The 26,563-nt window shown below is 44.1% G+C and overlaps 1 protein-coding gene and 2 long non-coding RNA genes across 4 annotated transcripts in view; 2 read left to right on the top strand and 1 right to left on the bottom strand.

Moving 5' to 3' along the window:
* Positions 1-26,563, top strand: part of ARSK (arylsulfatase family member K) — a 57,880-nt gene that overhangs the window by 20,973 nt on the left and 10,344 nt on the right. Inside the window, exons 4-7 of one of the 2 annotated variants that reach the window (XM_054031870.1) lie at positions 5,040-5,075; positions 7,347-7,629; positions 11,187-11,358; positions 14,765-14,989. In XM_054031870.1, the coding sequence (XP_053887845.1) occupies positions 5,040-5,075; positions 7,347-7,629; positions 11,187-11,358; positions 14,765-14,989 (716 nt within the window). The remainder of the gene's footprint in view (positions 1-5,039; positions 5,076-7,346; positions 7,630-11,186; positions 11,359-14,764; positions 14,990-26,563) is intronic. The other variant, XM_054031871.1, reaches the window with a different exon arrangement.
* LOC128839154 (uncharacterized) overlaps positions 14,237-26,563 on the bottom strand; it is a 30,530-nt gene continuing 18,203 nt past the window's right edge. Inside the window, exons 2-3 of the long non-coding RNA XR_008445378.1 lie at positions 19,058-19,124; positions 14,237-14,299 (exon numbers count right to left, since the gene is read on the bottom strand). This is a non-coding gene — a long non-coding RNA (uncharacterized LOC128839154). The remainder of the gene's footprint in view (positions 14,300-19,057; positions 19,125-26,563) is intronic.
* On the top strand, positions 17,246-19,971 carry LOC128839153 (uncharacterized). The gene is made up of 2 exons (XR_008445377.1): positions 17,246-18,155; positions 19,271-19,971. It is a non-coding gene; the product is annotated as an uncharacterized LOC128839153 (long non-coding RNA).

Below are 26,563 nucleotides of genomic sequence, written 5' to 3'. Positions count from 1 at the left end.
AGTTGGGCTTGGGAGTCACCTAATGGAATGGATATGAGCAAGCACTCGAAGAAGAAAAGACGGTTACTCACCGTTGTAACTGTTGTTCTTCGAGATGTGTTGCTCATATCCATTCCAAACCCGCCCCCCGTCCCCACTGTCGGAGTAGCCGGCAAGAAGGAACTGAGGGGGCGCCGGGTCGGCTGGGGTATATATTCAGCGCCATGAAGGCGCCACTCTAGGGGGCTCCACAGCCGACCCGCCGGTGTTGCTAGGGTAGAAAATCTTCCGACGATCGTGCACGCGGCGCGCACACACCTAATGGAATGGATATGAGCAACACATCTCGAAGAACAACAGTTACAACGGTGAGTAACCGTCTTTTCCCATGTCTTGCTTACAACATTTCTGCTAATACATCCCAGAATGATGTTTGCTTTTTTTGCAACAGTGTTACGCTGTTGACTCACATTTAGCTTGTGGTTCACTGTGACCTGTAGACCCCTTTCCATAGTACTCCTTCCTAGGCAGTCATTTCCCATTTTGTATGTGTGCAACTGATTGTTCCTTCCTAAGGGGAGTACTTTGTCCTTATTGAATTTCATCCTATTTACTTCAGACAATTTCTCCAGTTTGTCCATATCATTTTGAATTATAATGCTATCCTTCAAATCACTTGCAAGCCCTCCCAGCTTGGTATCGTCCGCAAACTTTATAATGTATATGTGCATGTGTGATCTCACTTTTTAAAGTGTAACAACATAACTTTTGGGGAGAGAAAGGGCTAATGAACTCTGATTGTGTTATAGCCCCTTGAAAGTTATAATACAGAATAATCAGAACATTACATTAAAGGTGAAGTTCACTTGTGTACGAAGGACCAGCATAAGGCCTGTCCACCATTTTGGGAGCTTAAGTGGGCTACAGGCCTCTGCTGGCCCTCTGTACAGGGGAGAATTTCATCCTAAATTAACTTTTGCACTCTTCGGGAGATCAAGGTTCACTTCTACTCTCCAGGCCAGGAGGAGGTGAGAGTTCTGTGGAAACAATATGTTCTGGACATATGAGGATTCTTCTGGCCAGTTAGGGAGTGGAATTGATTCTTGTTATCTCAGCAGTTTTCCCAGATTTACAAGCCCAGAACAAAGGACTGAACTGGGGTGCCAAATTTAAATTGTCTGTGTAGCAGTTTGTTGTACTGCCACTAGACCACCAGTCCAGCCTAGCTGCCTGCAATTTTAAAGTAATACATTGAATTACATATTTAATTTCATAAATACTCTTTAGAATAAAGAGTGTGGGTGTATCTCTACATTTTTTCTTTTGAGAACATTTTAAGGGAAACAAATGTCTTAAAGATTTTTTTCCTTTGTGGACAATATTTTATTAAATAACACGGTGACAATCAGGGTCCAGATGCCACAAGGGGTCTGAACCCCAAAGAATGAACAATCGAATCAACTTGTATACAGTGTTATTGTGTATAAATATATCAAGTAAGATCATTTATGAAGGCTTGTAATGTTCTGAATTTGATGGTCCTTAGGAGATATGTATACAGGTTATGGTTATGAATGTATGCATGTATATATGTGTAGACATTTGTAATTGTAACCAGGATGCAACCACAGCATCACTTCACAGCTGTGTGGGGAAGCAGTCAGGCAGGGAGGGGCACCTCTCAGGCTTGCTATGTCCACGAAACTAACTCCAAGCACCTAGCATTGTACAACCCAGGGAAAGACCATGCTGAACATAAGAGCGGCCATACTGGGTCAGACCAAAGGTCCATTTAGCCCAGTATCCTGTCTTCCGACAGTGGCCAATGCCAGCTGCCCCAGAAGGAATGAACAAAACAGGTAATCATTAAGTGATCCATTCCCTGTCGCCATTCCCAGCTTCTGGCAAACAGAGGCTAGGGACACCATCCCTGCCCATCCTGGCTAATATCCATTGATGGATCCTATCCTCCATGAACTTATCTAGTTCTTTTTTTAACCCTGTTATAGTCTTGGCCTTCACAATATCCTCTGGCAAAGAGTTCCACAGACTGACTGACTGCGTTGTGTGAAAAAATACTTCCTTTTGTTTGTTCTTAAACCTGCTGCCTATTAATTTAATTTGGTGACCCCTAGTTTTTGTATTATGAGAAGGAGTAAATAACACTTCCTTATTTACTTTCTCCACACCAGTCATGATTTCATAAACGTCAGTCATAACCCCCCTTAGTTGTCTCTTTTCCAAGCTGAAAAGTCTCAGTCTTATTAATCTCTCCTCATACGGAAGCTGTTCCATACCCCTGATCATTTTTGTTGTCCTTTTCTGAACCTTTTCCAATTCCAATATATCTTTTTTTGAGATGGGCAACCGCATTTGCCTGCAGTATTCAAGATGTGGGCATACCATGGATTTATATAGAGGAAATATGATATTTTCTGTCTTATTATCTATTCCTTTCTTAATGATTCCCAACATTCTGTTTGCTTTTTTGACAGCCTCTACACATTGAGTGGATTTTTCAGAGAAATATCCACAATGACTCCAAGATCTCTTTCTTGAGTGGTAACAGCTAATTTAGACCCCATCATTTTATATGTATAGTTGGGATTATGTTTTCCAGTGTGCATTATTTTGCATTTATCAACCATGAATTTCATTTGCCATTTTGTTGCCCAGTCACCCAGTTTTGAGAGATCCTTTGGTAGCTTTTCGCAGCCTGCCTGGGATTTAACTATCTTGAGTAAATTTGTATTATCTGCAAATTTTGCCATCTCACTGTTTACCCCTTTTTCCAGATCATTTATGAATATGTTGACTAGGACTGGTTCTGGATCATTAAAGTTAATAGAAAGACACTGAAACTAAAAAGAAAACCCCAGTCTTGCAAAATTAAGGAAGAAGGGAGTTTCCCCTGCTTCGTGTAACTATGAATTGCCATAGTTTCAGAGTGTAAGAGAACAAAAACTGCAAACCCTTTTAAAAGTGAAGCATATCCAAAACAGGATGCTGAGGACTAGCATCTAAGCAAGCTGCTGTCTGAAACACTGGATCTTCTTTAAGACAGAGGGCATGTTGGGAAATAGTTCAGAGGCAATAGGTAGGGAGTATTTAGAAAAGGGAATTTAACAAATACAGAATCATAAAGCCTGAGGTTGTCTTCATGTTTATTTTCTGTGTAACTTGTATGTGTTTGCTTATTCTTACTATTTCATCTTTGAATCTGTGGTTTTTCTATTAAATAAACGTTTTGTTTATTTTTACCCTAAGCAGGTCTATATTGTGCAATCTTGGTGGAGTGTCCCAGCCCAAGTGGACTGATAACAGGGTGGGGCAGGTTTCCCTTCTTCAGGGATGGTGAACCGGAAGGGAAAAGTCTGAGTGTTTTGTTGTTAAGAATTCAGGGAATAGATTTGGGGAGACCCCGCTATCAGTAACTTGCGGGTGGAAGTCTGGTTGAGGCGTTAATTCTTATTCTTGGCTACTGGTGTGTGTCAGCTCTGAGCCATAGCATTAAGGCACCTAGATTTTCAAGGCAGGTGGTGACAGAACCCTTTACTGGTCTGGGTGATCCCCCAAATGTCACAAACAACTTTCTGCTAAAGATCGTGAAATGCTTTAGAAACTTCGCGACATGCTTTTGAGGTCATTTAGGGACAGTCTGTATCTGATCACAGTGACCCTGTCTCTTCCAGTTCACCAGTGATGCCTGGTTTAATGACTCTTTGGCTGTGGTTTGAATCCAGTGTGGAACATACAGATGGAACAGGCATCCTGGGCTAATATACAAATCAAATTTTTTAAATGTTTGTCCTATCATGCTGTGTGCTAGCCTTGCTCGATGACTACATAATCTCGTTGATGTAAACTTGGTCCCTATCCTCACCTTCATACTGCTTTGTGACCCACATTATTGCATCATATTTGAAAGTAGATTGCACACTTGTTTTGAAGTAGGGGCCATGTCTTATTTTTTTTCTATGAGCCACTGAACAGAGTTGACTGCTCTGTACTGTGTTATATAGGGATGACATCACCAAGCACTGAAATGGGTTGGAACATTGCAGGTGTTTAACAGTGCTCAGCAGAAAACTGTATCCAGTTGTATCTACATGGGAAATTTATGTGGCAGAATGTAACTAATTTATTTTGAATTTGTCAAGGACATTGGGACTAACTGCTATTCTTCCAAAAAGAGCCATGACTTTTTAATGACTGACACAGTTCTACAGCTTATCCAATAGACAAGAGTGTCAATTATTTGATATTGTGGACAGTGACAGCTGCAGGAAGCCAATTGCAGCTCCCAGGTCCCTGACTGTCAGGCTCCAGCAGTTAAGAAGGCACTTTGTTGCTGTAACTTCCACCTCTGATGTAAGCTCTGTAATGCCACAAGGAGGTCAGGTGTAGGGGAGCTTAGCTGTACCACACCCCCTTCTACTACTGACTGACTCCTATCACACTCTCAGCTCACCCAGTAAGTCCTCCTTCCTGCTTATGCCAGAGATATGCAGCTGGAGTAGGAGGCACATATACTGCCGCCTCCACCTTTACATCAACAGAGATCTCACACACACAGGGGAAATCAGTGACCAGTTTAAGTTCAGTTTGCAGCACCTGAGCATCAGAGGAGTTGAACACTTTTGAACAGACTCTTCATTGTTACTAACATAAACCATGACGCTTTTCATCTGTTTAAAAAAATTCAGTACTTATATCAAAAGGAAATGAGGAAGGTTATAATGTAGGCATTGGCCAGAATTTCCCAATCCCCACTATTGTTTGTCGGATAGCTGTTACTCTTCCATCAAAGTACGTAGTGACTACGTTTTAGCAATGTTGTATATTTATACTTGAGGCCCTTTTGAATGAAGGGTGCTATAGACATGTAAGAATTTTATTTAAAATATTTCAGTTGGGAATTAAATTACTTGATGGTGGCCTTTTATATGTTTTCACTTATACAATAGTAATAATTCCAGCTTTTAAGATTTTCTCTTCATTATTAAGCAAAATTATATTTCTGTCCTTTATCTCTTCATTGTTTGTTTCCACTCTCTAAGTTGCTATCTTTGGAGAACCATCTGTCAGCAAAGGAGGTATGATCCTACTTCTTTCTCATTATGAGTGTTATAAGCAATTGTTTAAGATTCATTTCAAAACTTTTAAATTCTCGTTAGTAACTCATTTTCCACCTGAACTCTGACATCTGATAATTTAGTCTTTGTTTACAGTTTGTGGATCTCTCATGTCTTCTTTGCAGAAAAGATGACCCCTTTAAACAAATTGCCTGACTTTCTTACTGTATTTTAATTAAAATTGTATGATGTATTTATAGCAGAAAATACATATTTCTGCTTTCAATTGGTTTGATACTCCATTAGTATTTGCTTCCTTTTAATCTGTGGATAAAAATATAGTTAATGGTGCATTTTATGGGGCATAGAGGTTGCCCCATTTATTTCTCTGCCATCCTTTTTGTTGCAGCAATTCTCTCTCTCTCCCTGCCCGCCTGCCTGCCTGAAGATTTGTTTTCCTTTGGGACCTGTCAATACCTCTCCCCACTGCTCCAGTACTGGAGAGTGACCTGTTCCATTTCTTTTCTCCCAAGCCCCAAACTAACTTTATCTAGATAGATAGATAGATATGTTATATTTTAAGTTCGATATTACATTGAATATAGTATACAATGTGCACAAAAAATCTAAACCATAATTGCACACACCTCTTTGTACAGGCAATGGATGCCTAACTGTACAGTATGCAAGAACTGGGAGGCAAAAATCAAACTGACTGCCTAAGTCCTCCAAACCAACCCCTGCCAGCAGAATTCCTATTTCTTTTCTTGTTCTGTGGAACAGGCAGGCTCTCCCGTAGGCATCAAGTCAGGGAAGAAGCAGCTTAACCAAGTTCATCCAGCACTTACCTCAGAGCCTTGAGTCAGAGCAACCAAACTTAGTCAGAAAACAAAGTCTTTAAGGCCCAGGTTCAGCTAGTGTCCCAGGTCCTGCAACCTATAGCAGCCAGCTTGGCTTCTCATCCCTTTCTGTCTTGCTCAGCTTTTTTATTTATATATACATGCCCGAGATAGGGCAGCATGCTTTTGCATCGCCCTCCTGCCTGTTTTGGCCATAAATGGAAGACTGTCCCGTAAAGGGGTAGTAGTCCCCATCACACTGATATTTTGAAAATTAGGTTCAATAAATATTATATCTCCTACTGAGATAAATCGTGATGATTTGTGATTAATTCAGTTAAGCATAACAAACATTTGTTTATCTTGAAAATGCAGATAACTACACGAGATTTAAAAAGACCTAAAATTGTTTTATTGATAAAGGTGAGATACAAAGGTTTTGCTAAAAGTTAAAAACTTATTTATAAAATTCCAAATGAGGAAGAAAAAGTACATGAATGTTCTTTGAAGTATAATTGGCACTATACTTTAACAAAACTACATGGCTAAAGTCCTGAGGAATCTGCCACTACATACTTTCTTTTATCATTCCTTGAATGACATAGGAAGAACCTTTTAAAAAAGGTTCTTCCTAAGAAAGTTTCTAAGGTGGAGTGGCACTCTCCAATCTTTGTTTATGATACTTCTGGTGTCATTTCATTTCTTGGCAGAGTGAGTCCTCTGCAGCTCAGATTTCTCAGGATTTTAGAGATTCAGTAATTGTCTGAAAATCTGACTCAAAACATATTTGATAATGAAACTTGTTTCATTTATGCCTCTTGGGGCTCCATTGCCGGCTCCCCCTTTCTCTGATAATGTTATCATCTGGAGTCAGCGGGGTTGCACAAGGAAAGTCAGTAGAGGATTTGGTCCAAAGTGGCAGTGTTACAAAAAGTGGTATCGTAGAATCCAAAATAAAATGGTATGGTTTCAAAAGATGTGATGCTCTAGGTGGTTGAAAGGGTCCAGTAGAAAATAAGATTACATAATAAAAATTCAAGACTAGATGTAGCAGGTAGAATGAGCGATGAAGCCATAGCAAAAAGCAAAGAGAATCCGTTAAGTGAAGATGTGGCAACAAGGTTTGGAAGTGCTGTGTCTATATGTTCATTTGCCAAAGTAGAACTGGGAGGTGGATCAGAGGCAGAAGAAAGAGCCCTATGGCATGAAATGACCAGGAATAATAAAAAAAAAAGATTCCAAATTGGAAAAATATTAACTAAAGTGATGAATATATAGTTTAGCTGTTGGTTATTTGAATCTAATAACACTAATATTATATATAGAAATATGCAAATAAAATGCAGTTGCAAATTTAGAAAAATCTTCTAAAACTGAGGTGATGTTACTAGATGTTTAGTTGCAGGAAAAGAGAAGGAAATGCTTTCCACTGAATGCAGTCTTGTATTTTCAGTAACCGTGTGGAAGCTTGGACAAGGGATGTTGATTTCCTGCTCAGACAAGAAGGCAGACCCATGGTGAATCTTACTGGCAACAAGACATTTGTGAGAGTAATGGAAGAAGATTGGCAGAATACTGATAAAGCAGCAAGTTGGATAAGGAAAGAAGCCACTAACTTTAGTCAACCATTCGTTCTTTACTTGGGATTAAATTTACCACATCCATACCCGTCACCCTCTACAGGGGAAAATTTTGGGTCCTCTACATTTCTGACATCTCCCTTTTGGCTTGAAAAGGTATGTGAAAATGTACAGAAACTTAAAACGAATTTGTAACTGCATTTAGTATGTACAGTACCTTATTTCGCACACTATATAATTCACATCAAACTTGGGCTCAGGCCCAATTCTGATATTATAGTGCACTTGTAAGGACATCTGTGGATGAGATGTTAAGCATACTTCTTAAGGTTGCCCAGGTAGAAGTGAAAAAAGAAGAAGGTGACAACTCCAGTCTCTCTTGACCAATATTCCCCGACTCAGTAAAACCATTTCTGATTCCAAAAGGAGTGTATATTAAACTGGACACTTAATGGTGTTTGCCTGTACAATCCTTGCACTCCTAGTGTCTAGCTCATTGTTTTGTAAAGCATTTGGTAGCAACTTGGGTACAAGAGATGCTATATAAAATCAAATTGTGCCTGAATTCGGTGCTGACAGGTTGAGCTTAGCCCAGAATGGCTGCGAAGGTGCTACATCAATGACTTTGCACAATGTAACTTTTGTCTTTTCTGTTACCTGATGCTTTGATTACTAATCTAGCTCTTTCAGTTTTTCATTCTAATGCTAAGAAAAATCTAGCTACTTCCATGTGTAGGAAATCAGCAGATACCATTCTCTCTGGGAGAAGGAGTGAATAATTTCTGTTTATCTGCCTCTTGTATTGTCCACAAATACAGTTTTACTATTGTCACAAAACTCTCTCGATTAGTTACCATGGCTCCCACTGCCTAAATGGCAACAAGATTTCACACAACCCAGTAACTGAGCAGTAGGCTTTGAAGAGACTTTACATTTATCTGCCCAGTCTTTACTACTGGGGTGTTGTAAAGTCAGTTTACCTATGTAATTTGATGCCCCCCTCCTTTACCATAATATCTGATACCCTTTCAAGCATTTAAAAATAAAAATAACAATCACTCTCTTTCTTCATTCTTTGCCTGGGAAAAAGTAGTTAGATTATTATGAGGTTTTTAAAATTTTTCAAAAATATATTGTTTTATTTTGAGTTGTATGTGAGAGCACCATGTTAAGGGAAAGCAAAGTCAATGAGATGTGTTTTTACATTTAGTTTTGAATGCAGGAAGGCCTGTGGTCATTCCGATCTGTTACAGGAGAGAGTTACATAAGCTAGGGCCAGCTTCTGTGAAGATTTTTTTTTTTCCTGGTTTTATGAGCCACCCTCCCCCATTTGTTGACTATTTCATGGTTCCAGCTGAACACAGTTGTCATGGTTATGGAGGAAGACGTAGTCTCTCAAGAAGCTAGGAGCAATCTCATGGAGATCTTTGAATATGAGGGCAGAGACCTTGAATTAAATTCTATATCCAAGGGGCAGCTACTGCAGAGTGAAGCATCAGCATGATGTTTCTAGTACCCTGTGTTGCTAAGCTGATGGTCTGGTGCATTTTGTAGGGATTGATGCTTTTCCAGGGCACATGGCTTTGTTCCTGAATATGAGTTGCAACAATCAAGCATAGAGATCGTTAATTTAATGGATCACTGTTGTCAGGTCTAAGGCCTATAGGAGGAGTTCAATCTTCTGGCCAGTCACAGATGTTGACTTAATGTGAGGGCAGAGGCCTTGAATAATGGGGAATGTTCTAGAAGAACCACCTTGTTTGAGGAACTTCTCTCTCCCTACTGGTATTCCACTCTTGCCTGAATTCAGGTGTAGCCAGTTTCTCATTTCATTAGGCACTGAGAAAACTTGGAGCTGTTGCTGTTTACATTTGATGTAAAGGAGATAAAGAGCTAGGTGTTGTCAATGTATGCTGCTGCCTCTTCAGACCTTGCTGTCTCACCAGCTCTTTTAATGACTTCATATCAATGTTGGATAATATGGGAGAGAATATTGAATTTTGTGGGAGGTGAGGACTTTGGAGATGTTGGCACGAATGGCCATAATTTCTCTCAAGTTTGGTCTGAGAGGAGGAAGTTAAGGCATTTCAAAGTGTTTCTGTACCACCCTGTAACCTCTTAAAGGTGGGACAATAGTATTTGGTGGTTAAAGGTACCAACTTCTGAAGAGAGGTCTAACAGGGTGAGTGTTTATGTACTTCTCTTGTCTATGGACAAGGGTTCATTCAACAGAGAATTGCTATCTCTGCAACATGCCCTGGCTTGAAACAGAATACTGCCAGCTGATAGGTGGAGTTGGAGTCTGGTTTTGTTCCCTTCTTAATTAGCCCAATAATAGTGTATTTAATCAAGAAAAGGTAATGGAAATGACATTTCAGTGGCAGCTGTGGGGAGTCTGTAGCACTAGCTAGAGTTTGGTGAACTCTCTCCACTGCTGAACTCTTCTATCTCTGATGCTTCAGCACCCCATCAGCATTAAATAAATGAGCAATGGAGGCTCCAGATGTACCTGGCTTGTCCTCTATCAGTCCCACAAATTCTGTCAATATTCCCCTACCATAGGACACATACGTACATATTTAGAATCTAAAGTCATTAGAGCCTGTGGAGTTTTGTCTATATTGTGGTATTTTCATCAAGAATAAAAAATAAGTTCTGTTGATGATGAATTTGTTTCTTAGGATGATATTTACATGCTGCTGTAAATACTTGCTGTACAAGCTCTGACATGTCAGTTTTGTTAATTCATTTTGAGGTGCCAAGTGTCCCCAGCCCAGTGTCCATTGCCTTCCTAAAATGCATGTAAGCCTCCCAAGACCTGCTAGTACATTGTGACCTAGGACTTGTCAACCCTGCCTTCAGCTGTGATTATTAATTAGTAAGATCATGGAAGCTTTAATAAACTTTTTTACTTTAAGTCATAGAGGTTTCACATTGCGTAGTATGTAATTCACAGTTCTAAATATATAATTTAGAAATAATTCTTGAGCAGTAAAAAAAACAAACATTTTAAAATCTGAGTCAAACGACAATGCTTATTTTTATATTCAGGGTCCAGTTTACAAATGTGGTGCCTAAATAGAAAATATCCATTATAGATCATGGCATTTAAATCGGCACAAGGCATAAAACTGGCCTAAATGCCAGTCTGAGCATCCAAATGCCAGAATTTATATATCCAGTATATATTTGAAAATTAGACTACCCATATGAATTCTTTTTCCAAGATACAAATTTCACGCCAGCTCTTCTGGAGATTTTCCCAGAAAGAGTAAATTGCCATGTTGATCTATTTTCCCAGATGACGCCTAGTCCTATGGAAGCACATGATACAACATCTTTCTTTTATGTGATGCTATGCCCACACTTCTGAGATTAGTTACTGAATATAGTTCTAAAAGACTATGTCCTTTATCTATTTTTATTTTTATTTTTTGAGATATCAGCTAGCAGGTCACATGCAGCTGGGTCCTACTCTAGTTTTCCAGCTGATTTTTACCGGTGTCCAGGCTCTTCTTTGCAAGGTGGTGATTGAATATCTGTAAAAGTATCTAGAAAGCAAGGAGAAGGTGGCAGGAATATAACAGATAATAAGCAGGTACTGCATGGACCACAGTTTGAGAATTTCTGATTTAAACTAATGTTTTTCTCAAATCCATTGTAAAAGCATTACACTCACTTGCCAAAATAATTTAATTTCCTCTTGTTTTTAGGTGACATATGAAGCCATTAAAATTCCAAAATGGCCTCCACTTTCAGACCTGCACCCAATAGATTATTATTCTTCTTACACCAAGAATTGCACTGGACAGTTTACAAAGAAAGAAATCAGAGATATCAGAGCATTTTATTATGCTATGTGTGCAGAGACGGATGCCATGCTTGGTAGGTAATCTTCCAGAATAATAATACAGAAAAGAGATTTGAAGCTGTTAGTAGATAACTCTGATCAGGCTAGCCTTTTGTAAAGAGTTACTCAAAGTTATGTGTAAAATAGCTTCCTAGATATTATATAAATCAGGGGTGGCCACCCTGAGCCTGAGAAGGAGCCAGAATTTACCAATGTACATTTCCAAAGAGCCACACTAATATGTCAGCAGCCCCCCTTCAGCTCCCCCCCACTCCCAGCGCCTCCCGCCCACTGGCAGTCCCACTGATCAGCTTCAGAGTAACAGCCGTGTTAGTCTGTATCCGCAAAAAGAAGAACAGGAGTACTTGTGGCACCTTAGAGACTAACAAATTTATTAGAGCATAAGCTTTCGTGGACTACAGCCCACATGTCAGGACTGAGATCCCCACTTTGAACTTTAGGGTACAAATGTAGGGGCCTGCATAAAAACTTCTAAGCTTAATTACCAGCTTAGCTCTGGTTCGGCTGCCACCATTTTCAATGGATTCCCTCCCTGGGAAACCTTGAAAAACCTTCACCAAATCCCTGGTGAAAACAAATCCAACCCCTTGGATTTAAAACAAGGGGAAATTAACCATTCCCCTCCTTCCTCCCACCAACTCCTGGTGAATCAAGATCCAAAACCCCTTTGGATCTAAAACAAGGAAAAAATCAATCAGGTTCTTAAAAAGAAGGTTTTTAATTAAAGAAAAAGGTAAAAATCATCTCTGTAAAATCAGTATGGAAATCAACCTTACAGGGTAATCAAACTTAAAGAGCTCAGAGGACTCCCCTCTAGTCTCAGGTTCAAAGTACAGCAAACAAAGAGAAACACTCTAGTAAAAGGTACATTTACAAGTTGAGAAAAACAAAGGAAAACTAACACGCCTTGCCTGGCTATTTACTTACAAGTTTGAAATAGGAGAGGCTTGATATGCATCCGAAGAAGTGGGCTGTAGTCCACGAAAGCTTATGCTCTAATAAATTTGTTAGTCTCTAAGGTGCCACAAGTACTCCTGTTCTTCTTTCCACTGATCAGCGCCTCCCCATCCCTCCTCGCACCTCCCAATCAGCTGTTTCGTGACATGCAGGAGGCTTGGAGGCGGAGGAGGAAGGGGTGGAGTGGGAGCAGCCCAGGGGTTGAGCAGTGAGCACCCCCCGGCACATTGGTAAGTTGGTGTCTGTACCTCCAGCTCCAGAGTCGGAGCCTGTAGTAGGAGCCGCATATTAACTTCTGAAGAGCCTCATGTGGCTCCAGAGCCACAAGTTGGCCACCCCTGACGTAAATGATGCATGTGCAAAAGAACTGGATGGTGTAGAGTAGTGCTGTCAGACTTGGAAGGATTAGATTTTTGGATGGTAAATGTTGATTTCACTGATGAAACTGATGAAAAATATTTCCATTAGTGATGATCAAAATTTACAAATAAGCAAAGAAAGAAAAATCATGCTTGAGAACTTATTGGAGATTGTTATATCACATGTCAAAACATACAAAGATATATCCTTAAATCAATTTCTGTTTTATAGGTTGTAAACTTTTAACTTTTTGATATCATTAAATTGCCTGCGGGGTTTCTTTCCCCACTGTCTGACCCTCCCTATACTTTCTTGCAACTGTGAAATTAAAATCCATAAAAATAGAAAAAATTCCTAAACAAACATGGATATTACCTGTTGAAGGTGTTTGTTTTTTTAAAATCGAGGTCTGCCAACCCTACTAATGGACTGTTTTACTGAATGTTCTCACTTACTGGTGTGAATTCAGACCAGGATGGTAATTGTATGTTGAAAGGTGTTAATAGCGTTAAGACCTGGTAAAAGTCAATGGATATGCTAAGCACCCTTCATTCAGGCTAAACAATGGAGCAATTAAATAGCCCTTTGTTTAATGATGGCTGAAACAATAGAAGAAACTGCCAAAGACACAAGACATCAGGGCAATGCCAAAGTAGTGACACAAGTGGTTTCCTGGCAAGCGATTGCAAATGAAGGGGCTGGGGGTATTGATGAAGTGTCCTTGTGTGTGAAGGAACCAGAAAAGAAAGGAGAAGGCAAGCAGACGAGAAAGAAGCAGAGTGAGTGCGGCCTTAGAAAGAAGTCCTAAGAGATCTTTTGGGAAGAATACTCACTGAAAAGGCAAACTTGGATTTCTGCACTATGAGATTGCCTCCTGATTGTTTTCTACTATGCTTAAGGAAACAGAACTTTGGTGCAATCCTATTTATTTACAAAGATTCTACACAAACAGACACCTGATTCCACTCATTATTTCTCCTCTGAATGGAAACAACCTAGCAAGGCCCCAGATATTAGCTAACTGCTTGGGCTAACGGACAACAGTTGTGACTATGAAGTAGACAACAAAATGACCTATGCAAGGCTCCCATGTTTGTCCCTGGATATAATAGCAACGTATTGAAAATTACCAGAAAAAATAAGTTAAATCTAAATAAGCATGCAAAGTTTCCCTAGTTTGTTTTAAGATATACATGCAGGCAAATCAGCCTTAATTTACTGTGTTTTGTTTCTTCATTTTAAAAAGTGATATCTAAAGAACAAGAATTCTCAGTAAATAGAACAGTTACTTTAAATATTTTTGTGATGTTAGAATGATTATGTATAAAAATGCAAAGGACCAATCCTCCTGGTCACACAGGGGTCTCATGGAGAAACAGTCAGGCCTCCCTGGACCTCTGATTCTGAAGCGATCATGCTGTTGCAATACGTGTTGCAGGGTAGCTTTCTACTAGGGCCCCCCTTCTGTAAAGTATTTAAGTATGTACATAATTTTAAGCATGTGAGTGGGATTACTCATGCTTCAAGTTACGCATATGTAGGTACCTTGCTGAACCATGGCCATCCCTTCTACCATGCTTCCATTGATGCTGCTCCTCTTTCTCTCTCCGTTCCACAAATCTGAGGCTGTAGTAGCTCCTTTGGAGATACATGCACAAGAGAGAATGAAAAGCACAGTGCCTGGGATAGAGTGAGAGCTCAATCAGGACCCCCAATAGCCAATGCTTTGGGTGGGGGCCTCTGCTGTCCAATTGCCCTGGGTATTGTTGGCTGCAATGGGATCCCATCCAGAACTGTGGCTGGCCTCCTTTGTGGGGAGGGAGTGCCTTTCATCCCTTCAAGATGTCATTGGTGGTGGTTCAGCCCCATCCCCAGGCTGGGGTTCACAGTCCCCAGCAATCTCAGACTATAATGGATATTGCAGTGAGGAGTGGAGTCTCAGGCTTTGCTTTCAGTGGGAAGGAAAGAAGCTCCAAGGCTTTTGAACAGCACCCCAGTTGCTAGCAAGGGCCCCTCCCCTCAGGATATGCATGCTGCTCTTTAGGTGCAGAAGCTTAACATAATATCTGAACATACTTTTTTCATGTCTCTCTTTTGTTGCAGGTGAGATCATTTCAGCTCTAAGTGATACAGGACTTCTTAAAAGAACCATTGTTATATTCACAGCAGATCATGGAGAACTTGCTATGGAACATCAGCAGTTTTATAAAATGAGCATGTATGAAGCAAGTTCCCATGTTCCTCTTCTAGTTATGGGGCCAAGCATTAAAGCTCATCATCACCTATCAAATGTGGTATCTCTTGTAGATATTTATCCAACTATGCTTGGTAAGTAACTTAATTCTATTTGAAATAACTGAAACTTTGAGATTTGGGTATGAATTGGTGGTGGCAGTAGTAATAGCATTATGTTTAGGGTTCCGTTGTGATAGGTGATGTACTAACATAGTAAAAAACAATGCCTGCTCTGAAGAGCTTACAATCAGATTTAACACAAAATCAACAAGTGGTGTAGGGATTAAATAGAGGGATTGGAAGAAGTGGGACAAGGATAACAGTGATAGGAATATGTGATCACAAAGACCAGGGATGTACGCAATCAGTTTGTTTCAGATATTTACATTTTTTCCTCTTTTTTTAGTCTTAAGATGTAAAGACACAAGAAATATTATGACAGGTTTCAGAGTAGCAGCCGTGTTAGTCTGTATCCACAAAAAGAACAGGAGTACTTGTGGCACTTTAGAGACTAACAAATTTATTAGAGCATAAGCTTTCGTGGACTACAGCCCACGGAGTGGGCTGTAGTCTCATAGACTCATAGACTTTAAGGTCAGAAGGGACCATTATGATCATCTGGTCTGACCCCCTGCATGATGCAGGCCGCAAGACCCTTCCCTGGACTCTGCCGTTGAAGTCCCCAATCCTGTGTTTTAGTGACTTCAATCGGCTGAGACCCTCCTGCTAGTGATCCCTGCCCCAATAGTCCACGAAAGCTTATGCTCTAATAAATTTGTTAGTCTCTAAGGTGCCACAAGTACTCCTGTTCTTTTTGAAGAAATATTATGGATCTCAGTAATCCCTACTACTTATTTATTTGACCATTGACTGTAAGCATCACAGTACAAGTGAGTCCTGAGGAGGGATTTCAGGTCAAAGTCAAGGTAGTGGCTTTACTTAATAGTTTGAGGACGATGTTCCATTTATAAAGGGCAGCATGGCAGAAATGTAAAGGAACTTGTGAAAGAAGTGGACAAATAGGAAGATTGAGGTGGGCATCAAGAGCTGAGAGGAAGGCCAAGGGTGGTGATGTAAAACCACAAGAGTGGCTACGTGGGAGGCATAGAATTATGAAGCTTCTTGAAGATGAGGACAAGAACAGAATTATCAGACACATAGATGAATATGATTTGTTGGGGAAGAGTCAACGCCTCTTTTTTGTAAAGGGAAATCATTCCTCAATCATTTATTAAAATTCTTTGAGGGTGTCAACAATCATGTGGATAAGGGTGATCCAGTCAATATAGTGTACTTGGATTTTCAGAAAGCCTTTGATAAGGTCTGTCACCAAAGGAAACTAAGTAATCATGGGATAAGAGAGAAGGTCCTCTCGGATCAGTAATTGGTTAAAAGGTAGGAAACACAGGATAGGGATAAATAGGTTTCACAATGGAGTGAGGTAACTAGCGGGGTTCCTCAAGGATCTGTAGCGGGACGAATGCTATTCAACATGTTCATATGGAAAACAGAGTGAACAGTAAAGTAGGAAAGTTTGCAGATACAAAATACTCAAAATAGTTAAGTCCAAAGCTGACTGCCAAGAATTACAGGGGGATCTCACAAAACTGGACAACTAGGCAACAAAGGGCAGATGAATCATAGAAGTGTAGGATTGGAAGGGACCTCAGTAGATCATCTAGTCCAGTCCCCTGCACTCAAGGCAGGACTAAGTATTATCTAGACCATCCCTGACAGGTGGCTGTCTAACCTCTTTCTTAAAAGCTTCTCATGACAAAGATTCCCCAACCTTCTCAGGCACTTTATTCAAATTCAGTGTTAAGTGCAAAGTAATGCACACTGTAGTTGGGATGATTTTTTTTCCTCATATATAATCATGGGTTCTAAAGTAGCTGTTACCACTCAAGAACGATCTTGGAGTCATTGTAGATAGTTCACTGAAAACCTCAGCTTAATGTGCAGCAGTGGTCAAAAAGGCTAACAATGTTAGGAACCATTAGGAAAGGGATAGAAAATATCATAATGCCACTATATAAAATCCATGGTGCACCCACACTATGAATATTATGTACAGTTCTGGTTGCTCCATTTCAAAAAGGTTGTAAGGGAACCTGGAAAAGGTTCAGTGAAGGGCAACAAAGATGATCATGGGTATGTTATGGCTTCCATAGGAGGACAGACTAACAAGATTCAGGGTGTTCAGTTTAGAAAGGAGACTATTAGCAGGGGATATGATAGAGGTCTATAAAATCATGAATGGTGTGGAAGGAGTGAATAGGAAAGTGTTATTTACTCTTTCCAACAATATAAAAACTGCACATTGTTCCCCAAATCCTCCTACCATCCAGAGTCAAAACCTTAAACATGTATAGGTGCACACTGAATCCATAGCTACGTGCTTGCCTGGGGATGTGGGGCAAAGCACATGTTGGGCTGTGAGCTACACCTCTACTCTCCCATTTTGTAGTGTGGATATAGCAAAAGCACCTGGGAATGTGTTTAGATATGCTGTCAATGCCATTCCCAAAATTCCTGGTACCTGCATGCTCTGGCCCTTCTACCTACCCACCTTGTCACCCACTATGTACCAGATACTACTGCTGGTTTATACACAGTTGCTCGGCATTTAATCCTTCATTTCCATGCAACCTGCTCATTTCTGCACAGCTCAACTGTGCCTAATAGGAAGAGGCACATCATCAGCATTGTGCTGTTTGTTGGCTGCAGGAGCACTCCCGGGTTCTGGTTAACCTCTAGTGTGAGTACAGCAAGCATTATGAGTTTGGAAGGGGTATCCAGAACATCCACGTATGAGAGCATCATGAAGAAGCTGGCAGAAATGGGCTTATCCGGACTGGTGTGCAGCACAGGGAGCGCATCAAGCACTTAAAGCTGAGGATGGCAACAGCAGGTCTGGCAACTCCCTATCTATATGCCCTTTCTACAAGGAGTTTGGACCAGGTGCTTGCCACTGCCCTGAGCACAGAGCCCACTGTCCTTCTTGACATACTTCCAAATGCAGACCATCTTATGTTCAGACCAGAGCAAGGGTGTAAAAGAACTCTGGGGATGGCACTGGCCAACATCACAATGAACTCCCATAAACAGACTGTGGAGCAGGAAGCCTAGGATCAGTCCACGTGGCCGGATGGGCTAGTGGGTGTCCTGGGTGAATTTTCAGAGGATCTGTTCTGACATGGGCCCAGGGAACAGTCCGGAGAGGAAGCAATGCGGGACCAGGAATCGGATCCATAGTCTGGTAAGTGCAACCAATCATCTTTATTATTACCATGTGGGAAATTGAAGCATAAGAGTGGGATTTCTGGATTATGAACAATAAAATCATTGTTATGGAGGATATTACATAGGATGGGTTTAGCTTTGGGTGAGGGTAAAAGCCACCCCTCTTTCTCCGCATCATGTGTGATCTAAAGTGATTCTAAGTATTGCCCAGGATGGGAGGGTGATTTAAACATACATCTAGTGATTCTTAACTATTTTTTAAAAAGAATAATAGCAAATTATAAGTAGTAACAGGCTTAGCAACCATGATTACATATCTTTGCATTTACCACTGTCTGCAACTCAATCACCCCAGTAGCATTAAAGCATTCTTCCAGACAGTATGGATTATAAATCCCACTGGCTGCATTAAGTTGTAAAGTCCCTTGTAGACTTCAGTGCTTGGCCATCTGGTTCTGTCCATTCACAGCACACTGTCTGGGCTGGGGTTGGGAGTGAAAATCAGTTCTGCTCTTCAGAACACTCTGCATCCTACTTCAGCATCCTGTTAATATTCGCCTGAATTTTCTCCCACTCCTGGAAGATGCTTGATAATTTTTCATACAGGAGAAATTCAAGCAGGTTTGTAAAATTCCTGGGTAGGGCAAACTTCCAGTGGCTGCCTACATAACTAACCAACCCTCTCCATGCTTTGATATGTTGGTTCAATCACCAGGCAACCACAAAAATCTCCCTTGCTTAGATAGATGGGTTTCTGCATGCAGCCTGCAACATTGTTTGTCCTTCCAAATAATAATATCATCCAAGGCTTCCCTGGCCTGAAATAATATTGAAACAAATACTGGTAACAGAGCCCTAGCCCCCACAACCACCTCCTGACATTTTTTGTAAAATAACAGTTAAATCTGAAATTCTTACCATGGTTTGTCTTTTGTCTGGGAATGTTGCTAGAAGAAGCTTCTGAATACATCAGTATATGAAGATGCTGAAATAAAAGCATACCAGGTTGATAAAAGTTTTAAACCTTGGCCTCATTTTGATGTAAAACATAAAGTGGGAAGGATTCTTTTCTTTCTCCCAGCCCTCCGCCTCCCTTGAAAAAAGTAATAAGCTCTTTCATTTTCTTGACAGGCATTTCCACATCAGCTGCACCAACATTACTACACTGGACTCTTAGAACCCTCAACCAGCATGGGAGGAGGAAAAAGGTCAGATGAGATGTCCTGTGACCTGGGATACAAGAGAGAAAAATACCAAAAAGCAGAGGAGTGGGAAGAAAATGCTCAACCAATTCCTCAGACATGACCAAAGGAATAGGGCTCAAGCCCAGCTTCTGTTAGACAGACAGTTCACCATGATGGCCAACAGGGTGCAGCTGCCAGTATCAGCTCCACAGCCACCTTCATTGCCAGCTCTGCTGTTGACTCCTGTACCATCACCAGTGCTTGCAGACTCTTCTCTGTGGTACCACATCATGCAGCCAGTGCAGCGACTGGCAAACTCAGACTGACCAACCAGAGAACAACTCTATGAATTGGAATGAGCAGATGTACCCTGTGTACTCCATCCCTGTACAGTGCAGTCGCCATGTTTGGCCAGGGAGGAGGAGAACAGGAGGCACATTTGACATCCAGTTCCATTATAAGCAAGACTGACTGTGAAGCTTGGACTTCAGTTAATTGTACTGTTTCACAAACCGTTAGCACTTTATTTAACTTTGCACATTTGTCAATAATTGTTTATGGCCAGTGGGCTGGTATGCTTGCAATAGTTTTACTATTACTTTGTTTTGTTTTCTTTGGGTTTTGTTAATAAATGATTTGGTCACACAATTCATTGGTGTGTGTGTGTGTGTGTGTGTGTGAGTGCATGGAAAAGGAGGAAGAGTCAGGAAATTGTCTCCAAAGCTTTTGATAAAGTATCAGTCTCATCACAAAAAGCCAATATTAAATATACAATAGCAAACCAGGTTATACATCAGTACACAGCCTTTCTGCATTACAGGTCCATATCCACAACACTCTGAGATGCTAGGATGTGGCATGTAAGGGATCCCCATTTTCTTCTTTGAGTGATTGCTCATGTGTATACAACAATAGGTGTGCGTGCTCGCCACATGCACCGGTGCCAGAAGTTTTTCCCCTAGCAGTACCCGTAGGGGAGCGCCTCTAGCGACCCCTGGAGTGGCGCCTCTATGGCGCAGTATAAGGGGCACTGTGCACTCCCCCCATCCTCAGTTCCTTCTTGCTGCCAGTCAAGGTTCATCGGAACTGCTCTGCTCCAGCTTGTCTGCAGCTTTCCTCTTGACCTCTTGTTTGTCATAGTTGGTAGTACCTGCAAAGTAGTTTAGATTAGTGTTAGTTTAGTTTAGTGTGCCCGGGTCGGGACATGCCCCGTGCCTCGGGCTTTAAGTCGTGCGACACTTGCAGTGAGTGACCCGCACTGTTTATGCTGTCTGGGAGAAACCCATCTCAGCGATCGCTGCAAGATTTGCAGATCTTTCAAGCCTTGGACCAAGAAGGAAAGGGACATTCTGCTCTGAGCCATTCTGATGGAGTTGGCATTGACCCCGACTCTGGTGCGCCACTCTGAGTCGGCACCGGGTACTGCAGTGTTGGTGCGCGGCGACCCTTGGGTGCCTTCCACCAGTCGGCACGTTATGTCTCTGCTGGTACCAGAGGCACCGCCACCATTGGCTCCCCGGTCCAGAGGCAAGCCACCGTTTGGATCTCTGCAGTTGCCACCTGGTTGGTACCATTCGCAGTCGAGGGAATGTTCCCGACACCGTTCACCGCTCAGCGACTGCCCCGTGCGCAGTCCGCGCCGGTCCCCGTCGACCCCCACCAGGTTGTCTGGCTGCATTCCGACTGACAGGGGTTCGAGGCACCGCTCCACCTTGAAGGACCGTAGATCTCATGAGGGAAGCGGGCCCCGTTGAGGGTCCTCATCTCCAAGAGGTTACTGTAGGCCATCATGATACGGGCATCAACGCCGTTCCTGTTCTTCGGCTCGCTCCAGGACCCTGCCGCAGCACTGCTCCCGCTGTCCCGGGTGTCGATCGCCGGCACCTCGCCATCGCAAATCCTCCCATCGGAACCGATTGCGGAGCAGCTGCTACCGGTGGTACCGTTCCTCCACATCAGGATCATGGTCTCGTGGTTGGCACAGTTCCCGACGCCACTGCTCCTCCCGGTCCAGAGACAGCGGCAGATTGTACGCCAGCCCGGCCTCCCTTCGTAGTCGTCAGTCAAAGGGACAGGCTAATCAGGCTGAACAGCCTGCTCAGCCGGTGCCACAGCAGGCGCAGTGTTTATGCTGTCTGGGAGAAACCCATCTTAGCGATCGCTGCAAGATTTGCAGATCTTTCAAGCCTTGGACCAAGAAGGAAAGGGACATTCGGCTCTGAGCCATTCTGATGGAGTTGGCATTGACCCCGACTCTGGTGCGCCACTCTGAGTCGGCACCGGGTACTGCAGTGTTGGTGCGCGGCGACCCTTGGGTGCCTTCCACCAGTCGGCACGTTATGTCTCTGCTGGTACCAGAGGCACCGGGCTCCTTGGCCGTCACCATGGTACCAGTGGGCCCCGTGGCCCCCAATGCAGTCCCTGGTGGGGGCTTGCCCAGTGACCTGAGCCTCGGAAAGACTGTCGGCCGCCCTTTCCCAGCCTCCCAGAAAGGAGTTGGTGCAGCGTTCATCTTCAGTTCTGTGCCCAGAGGGCGATCAAGTGGTGGGACCTCCAGTATCAGTGGGTATGCAAAGTACCACATCGTCATCCTCCCCTGATGAGGTGATTATGGCCCCTCCTCCCTCTGTTCCGCAGGAGGACTCTAAAGCCCAGGAACTATTGAAAAGGGAGGCATCAAGCCTCAATCTTCAGACCGGGAAGGTGGAGGAACCCTCGGACTCCCTCTTCAACATCCTCTCGGCCTCGGCACCGGGCAGGGTGCCCTCCCACTCCACGAAGGGGTGGCAAAAATTTCAAATGCCTTGTGGCAAACCTCGGCTTCCTTGCCCCCCATCTCTAAGTGGGCAGAACAGAAGTACTTTTTGCCCGCCAAGGGGCATGAATACCTGTACACCCACCCTGCCCCCAACTCCCTGGTGGTCGAGTCGGTTAACCACAGGGAGAGGCAGGGCCAACCAGCCCCTACTCTGAGGCTGGACTTATTCAGGAGAAAGGTTTATTCGTCCTCAAGTCTCCAGTTAAGGGTGGCGAACCATCAGGCTCTCCTGGGTCGGTATGAGTTCAATTTGTGGGGCGCTCTACCCAAATTCGAGGACTCCCTGCAGGAGTGTGACAGGAAAGAGTTCTAAGCTCTGGTGGAGGAGGGTACTGTGGCTGCCAGGGCAACCCTGCCGGCAGCGTCGGATGCCACAGATACGGCTGTAAGGTCTATGGCCTCCGTGGTGTCCATGAGGAGGGCATTGTGGCTCCTGCTGTCTGGGTTGTCCAGTGAGGCGCAGACCTTCTTGCAGGACCTTCCGTTGGATGCCAAGGCCCTGTTTGCAGAACAGACGGACATGAAATTGCACGGCCTGAAAGATTCCCGCACAGTGCTTAAGACACTTGGCCTCTAAGTCCCGGCTCCAGCCAGGACCACGTTTAAGCCTCAGCAGGCTCCCACCCAGGCCACCCACTCTAAATCTGAGCCCCCTTATAAAAAGTCACGGGACTATAAGAAAGCCTGCAGAGGCAATCCTGGTCTGCCCCCCAGCCTGGGTCCTCCAAGGGTAAACAGGTGGGGAAACATCAGTTTTGACAGGACGCCAGGGGGTGACCTACCAGTTCATACCAGGGGTCCACCCGCAATAAAGCTTCCCTTCTCCAACCGGTTGTGTCCTTTTCACCCGGAGTGGTTGCGGCTGACTTCGAACCATTGGGTCCGCAACGTCTCCTGGGGCTACACCCTCCAGTTTACCTCTACCCTGCCCAACCACCCTCCGCCCCCATCCCTCCTGGGGGACCACTCTTGCAAGGCCCTGCTCAAGCAGGAGGTGGGGCGGCTCCTTGGCTTAGGAGCGGTGGAAGAGGTGCCAACGGAGTTCAAACGCAAGGGGTACTACTCCTACTATTTCCTTATCCCAAAGGCCAAAGGGGGGCTCAGGCCCATCCTGTACCTGCGAGGCCTCAACCAGTACATGGTAAAGCTCAAGTTTCGCATGGTGTCTCTAGCCTCCATCATCCCCTCTCAGCATGAGTGGTCGCTACACTCCAGAGGTGGTGCACAGGCTTTTCCAAGAGTGGGGACCTCCCCAGGTGGACCTGTTGGCGACTCGGCAGAACCACCGGTGTCCCTGGTTCTGCTCCAGGGGGAGTTGGGAGTGGGCGCCATCTCCGATACCTTCCTCCTATCCTGTCGGGCCAGCTTCTCCACGCCTTCCCCCTAATCCGCTGATCGGCAAGGTCCTGGAAAAGATAAAAGCGGACAGGGCCCGGATCCTCCTGATTGCCCTGCCATGGCCCAGGCAACATTGGTACGGGACCCTCATGAGCCTGGCAGTCGCCCCACCGTGGTCGTTGCCATCCTGCCTGGACCTGCTCTCCCAGGGCCGCCTCCTCCACCCCAACCTAGCGGCACTCCACCTCATAGCGTGGCTGCTCAATGGTTAGGCTGGGAGGAAAGGACGTGCTCAAAAGGGGTTCAGCACGGCCTCTTGGAAAGCAGGCGACCCTCCACACGTCAAGCCTACTTGGCAAAGTGGCCTCGGTTTTCCCGGTGGGCAGCTGAGCGGGGCGTTTCACCGTGGCTGCCCCAATCCAGATCATTTTAGACTATCTCCTTCACCTTAGAGCCCAAGGTGTAGCGCCCTCGTGCGTCCAGGTGCACTTGGCAGCCATATCGGCCTTCCACCCGCCGGTGCAGGGGCACATGGTATTCTCCCATGCTATGACTGGACGATTCCTTAAGGGATCTCTTCTCGTAAGTTAGGCCCCCAGTCCTGCAGTGGGACCTGAACTAGGTGCTGGCCCAGTTGACGGGTCCCCCTTTTGAGCCACTAGCTACCTGCTCCTGGTCGCATCTCTCATGGAAGGTCACCTTCCTGGTGGCAATCATGTCAGCTAGATGGGTCTCGGAACTCAGGGCCGTGACCTCCAAGGCCCTGCACACAGTGTTCCGTAAGGATAAGGTCCAGCTCCGACCACCATCCTTCGTTCCTCCTTAAGGTAGTCTCTGCCTACCACATGGGTCAGGACATCTTCCTGCCAGTCCTCTGTCCCAAGCCCCATGGGTCCAGTGAGGAGCGCTGCCTCCATGCGCTGGATGTGAGATGGGCTCTGGCCTTTTACCTGGAATGGACTAAGCCATTCAGGAAGTCTTTGCAGCTATTAATCACCTTGGCTGAACACATGAGGGGTTGGCCGATCTCCACTTAGCAGCTCTCCAACTGGATCACCTTGTGTATCCATACCTATTACGACCTGGCGGGAATCTGCCATTTATTGTGAGGGCACACTCGACTAGGGCGCAAGCCTTGTCTGCTCCCTTTTTAGCCCATGTCCCCATTCAGGACATTTGCAGGGCTGCCACATGGTTTTCTGTTCATACAATCATCTCGCATTATGCGATCATCTCCCAGGGAAGATGCCGGGTTCGGCAGGGCTGTACTCCATCCTGAGAGTCTGTGAACTCCTACCCACCTCCAACAGATATAGCTTGGAATCACCTATGGTGGAATACACGTGAGCAATCACTCGAAGAAGAAAAGACAGTTACCTTTTCCGTAACTGGTGTTCTTCAAGATATGTTGCTCATGTCTATTCCACATCCTGCCCTCTTTCCCCTCTGTTGGAGTTGTCTGGCAAGAAGGAACTGAGGGTGGGGGGAGCGCGCAGCGCCCCTTATACTGTGCCATAGAGGCGCCACTCCAGGGGTTGCTAGGGGCACTCCCCTACGGGTACTGCTAGGGCAAAAACTTCCGGCACCGGTGGACAGGGCGAGCACGCACACCTATTGTGGAATAGACATGAGCAACACATCTCAAAGAACACCAGATATGGAAAAGGTAACTGCCTTTTCTCATGCTTGCCTGGACCCATTCCTGGTGCTGATCAGTGCACTTTCTGGTTGCATATATCAGGCCTGCATAAATCAAGTGTCTTAAGACTGTTCCATGTGAAAATTCTTACTTTTAGCTTTGCAGTGTTGTGTAGGGCACAGCAGGCCACAATAATTTTGGATGGCATTGGCCACACAGGCATCCAAATGTTTTTTGGCAGTACTATCTTGCCTTCTGCCTGCCAAATGTGCACTCAACCACTATCCTGTAACTGCTAAGCATGTAATTAAACCTTCTTCTGCCAGGTCTTCCTAGGTCAGGGTATGGTTTCATGAATCATGGTAGGAAAGGGTTAGCAGGTTCCCCTAAAATAAAAGTTGACAGACACCCCATTGATAACCGTGCGATTTGGAAGGAATAAGGTCCCTGCTTGTGCAAACAGGTAAACACCAGATATCCTCAATACCCTAGCATCATGCACCTGTCCTATATATCCCATGTTGATGAACCTGCCGTTGTGATAGTCCAAAGCCTGTAGAACCAGGGAGTAGTATCCTTTGTGGTTGACATTCACTTGCCTCTTTTGGCAGGCAAACTATGGGCACATGCATGCCCTCAATGGTTCCAGCAGTTTGGGAACCCCATTCTCTGAAATCCAGCTATTATTTCAGGCACATTAATTGTGCCCATCATCTGTGTCCATACTACTTGTGGACTGGTATGGCCTCCCTCATTTGCATGTCCTGGTGCTGGAGGGTCCAGGCAGGCTCCTACCAACTATCTGAAGGTTTACTACTTCTTTCAGAAGTGCTGGAACCACTACTGGTCATCCCAAGTCTGCATGGCGATCTGATACCACCACAATGTGCTACTTGTTCTGCTTGGAAGCCCTGGCCTACATTTGGGGAAACTGCTGCAGCTGCAGTAAACACCAGGTCTCTCCAGTCTGCCATGAATTTAACCTCCTTTGGGTCCCACTGCCTTACACATTTCAGAAACTGCCATTTAAATATCATTCAGAATCTCACAGAACAAGTACCCTGCTGCATAAATACATCAACCACCAGCAGGAGCAGCTTAGTTGATGGAATCCATGACATGGCCCCAGCTAGAATGAACAGAAGTGACGAGTGTGCAGAGCTAGAAGTGCCTCAGCTAAATGTGTTGGCAAGCTAAAACCACTTCCACACAGGAGTCTGGGAAGGACAGAAATTCTCCCACAATACACCACAAATCAATTCCTAGAATAGCTCCTGTTGGTAAAGTGCTAAGAACTATGGGCTGTGTTCCCAGAAATTTTAGTGCCAAACACCTGTAACTGCTGTACTAGTGTGGACTTGGCTATGTGGGGTAATGGGCACATGGACCCTCAGGCAGGCTTGGCTAACATGTGTCAATATACGTTCAAGCCAGGACACGGGCTC

Source organism: Malaclemys terrapin, chromosome 6, assembly GCF_027887155.1.
Source record: "Malaclemys terrapin pileata isolate rMalTer1 chromosome 6, rMalTer1.hap1, whole genome shotgun sequence".
Classification (NCBI taxonomy): domain Eukaryota; kingdom Metazoa; phylum Chordata; order Testudines; family Emydidae; genus Malaclemys; species Malaclemys terrapin.
The sequence above is the reverse complement of the archived record's forward strand: the minus strand, read 5'-3'. Positions and strand labels throughout refer to the sequence as shown.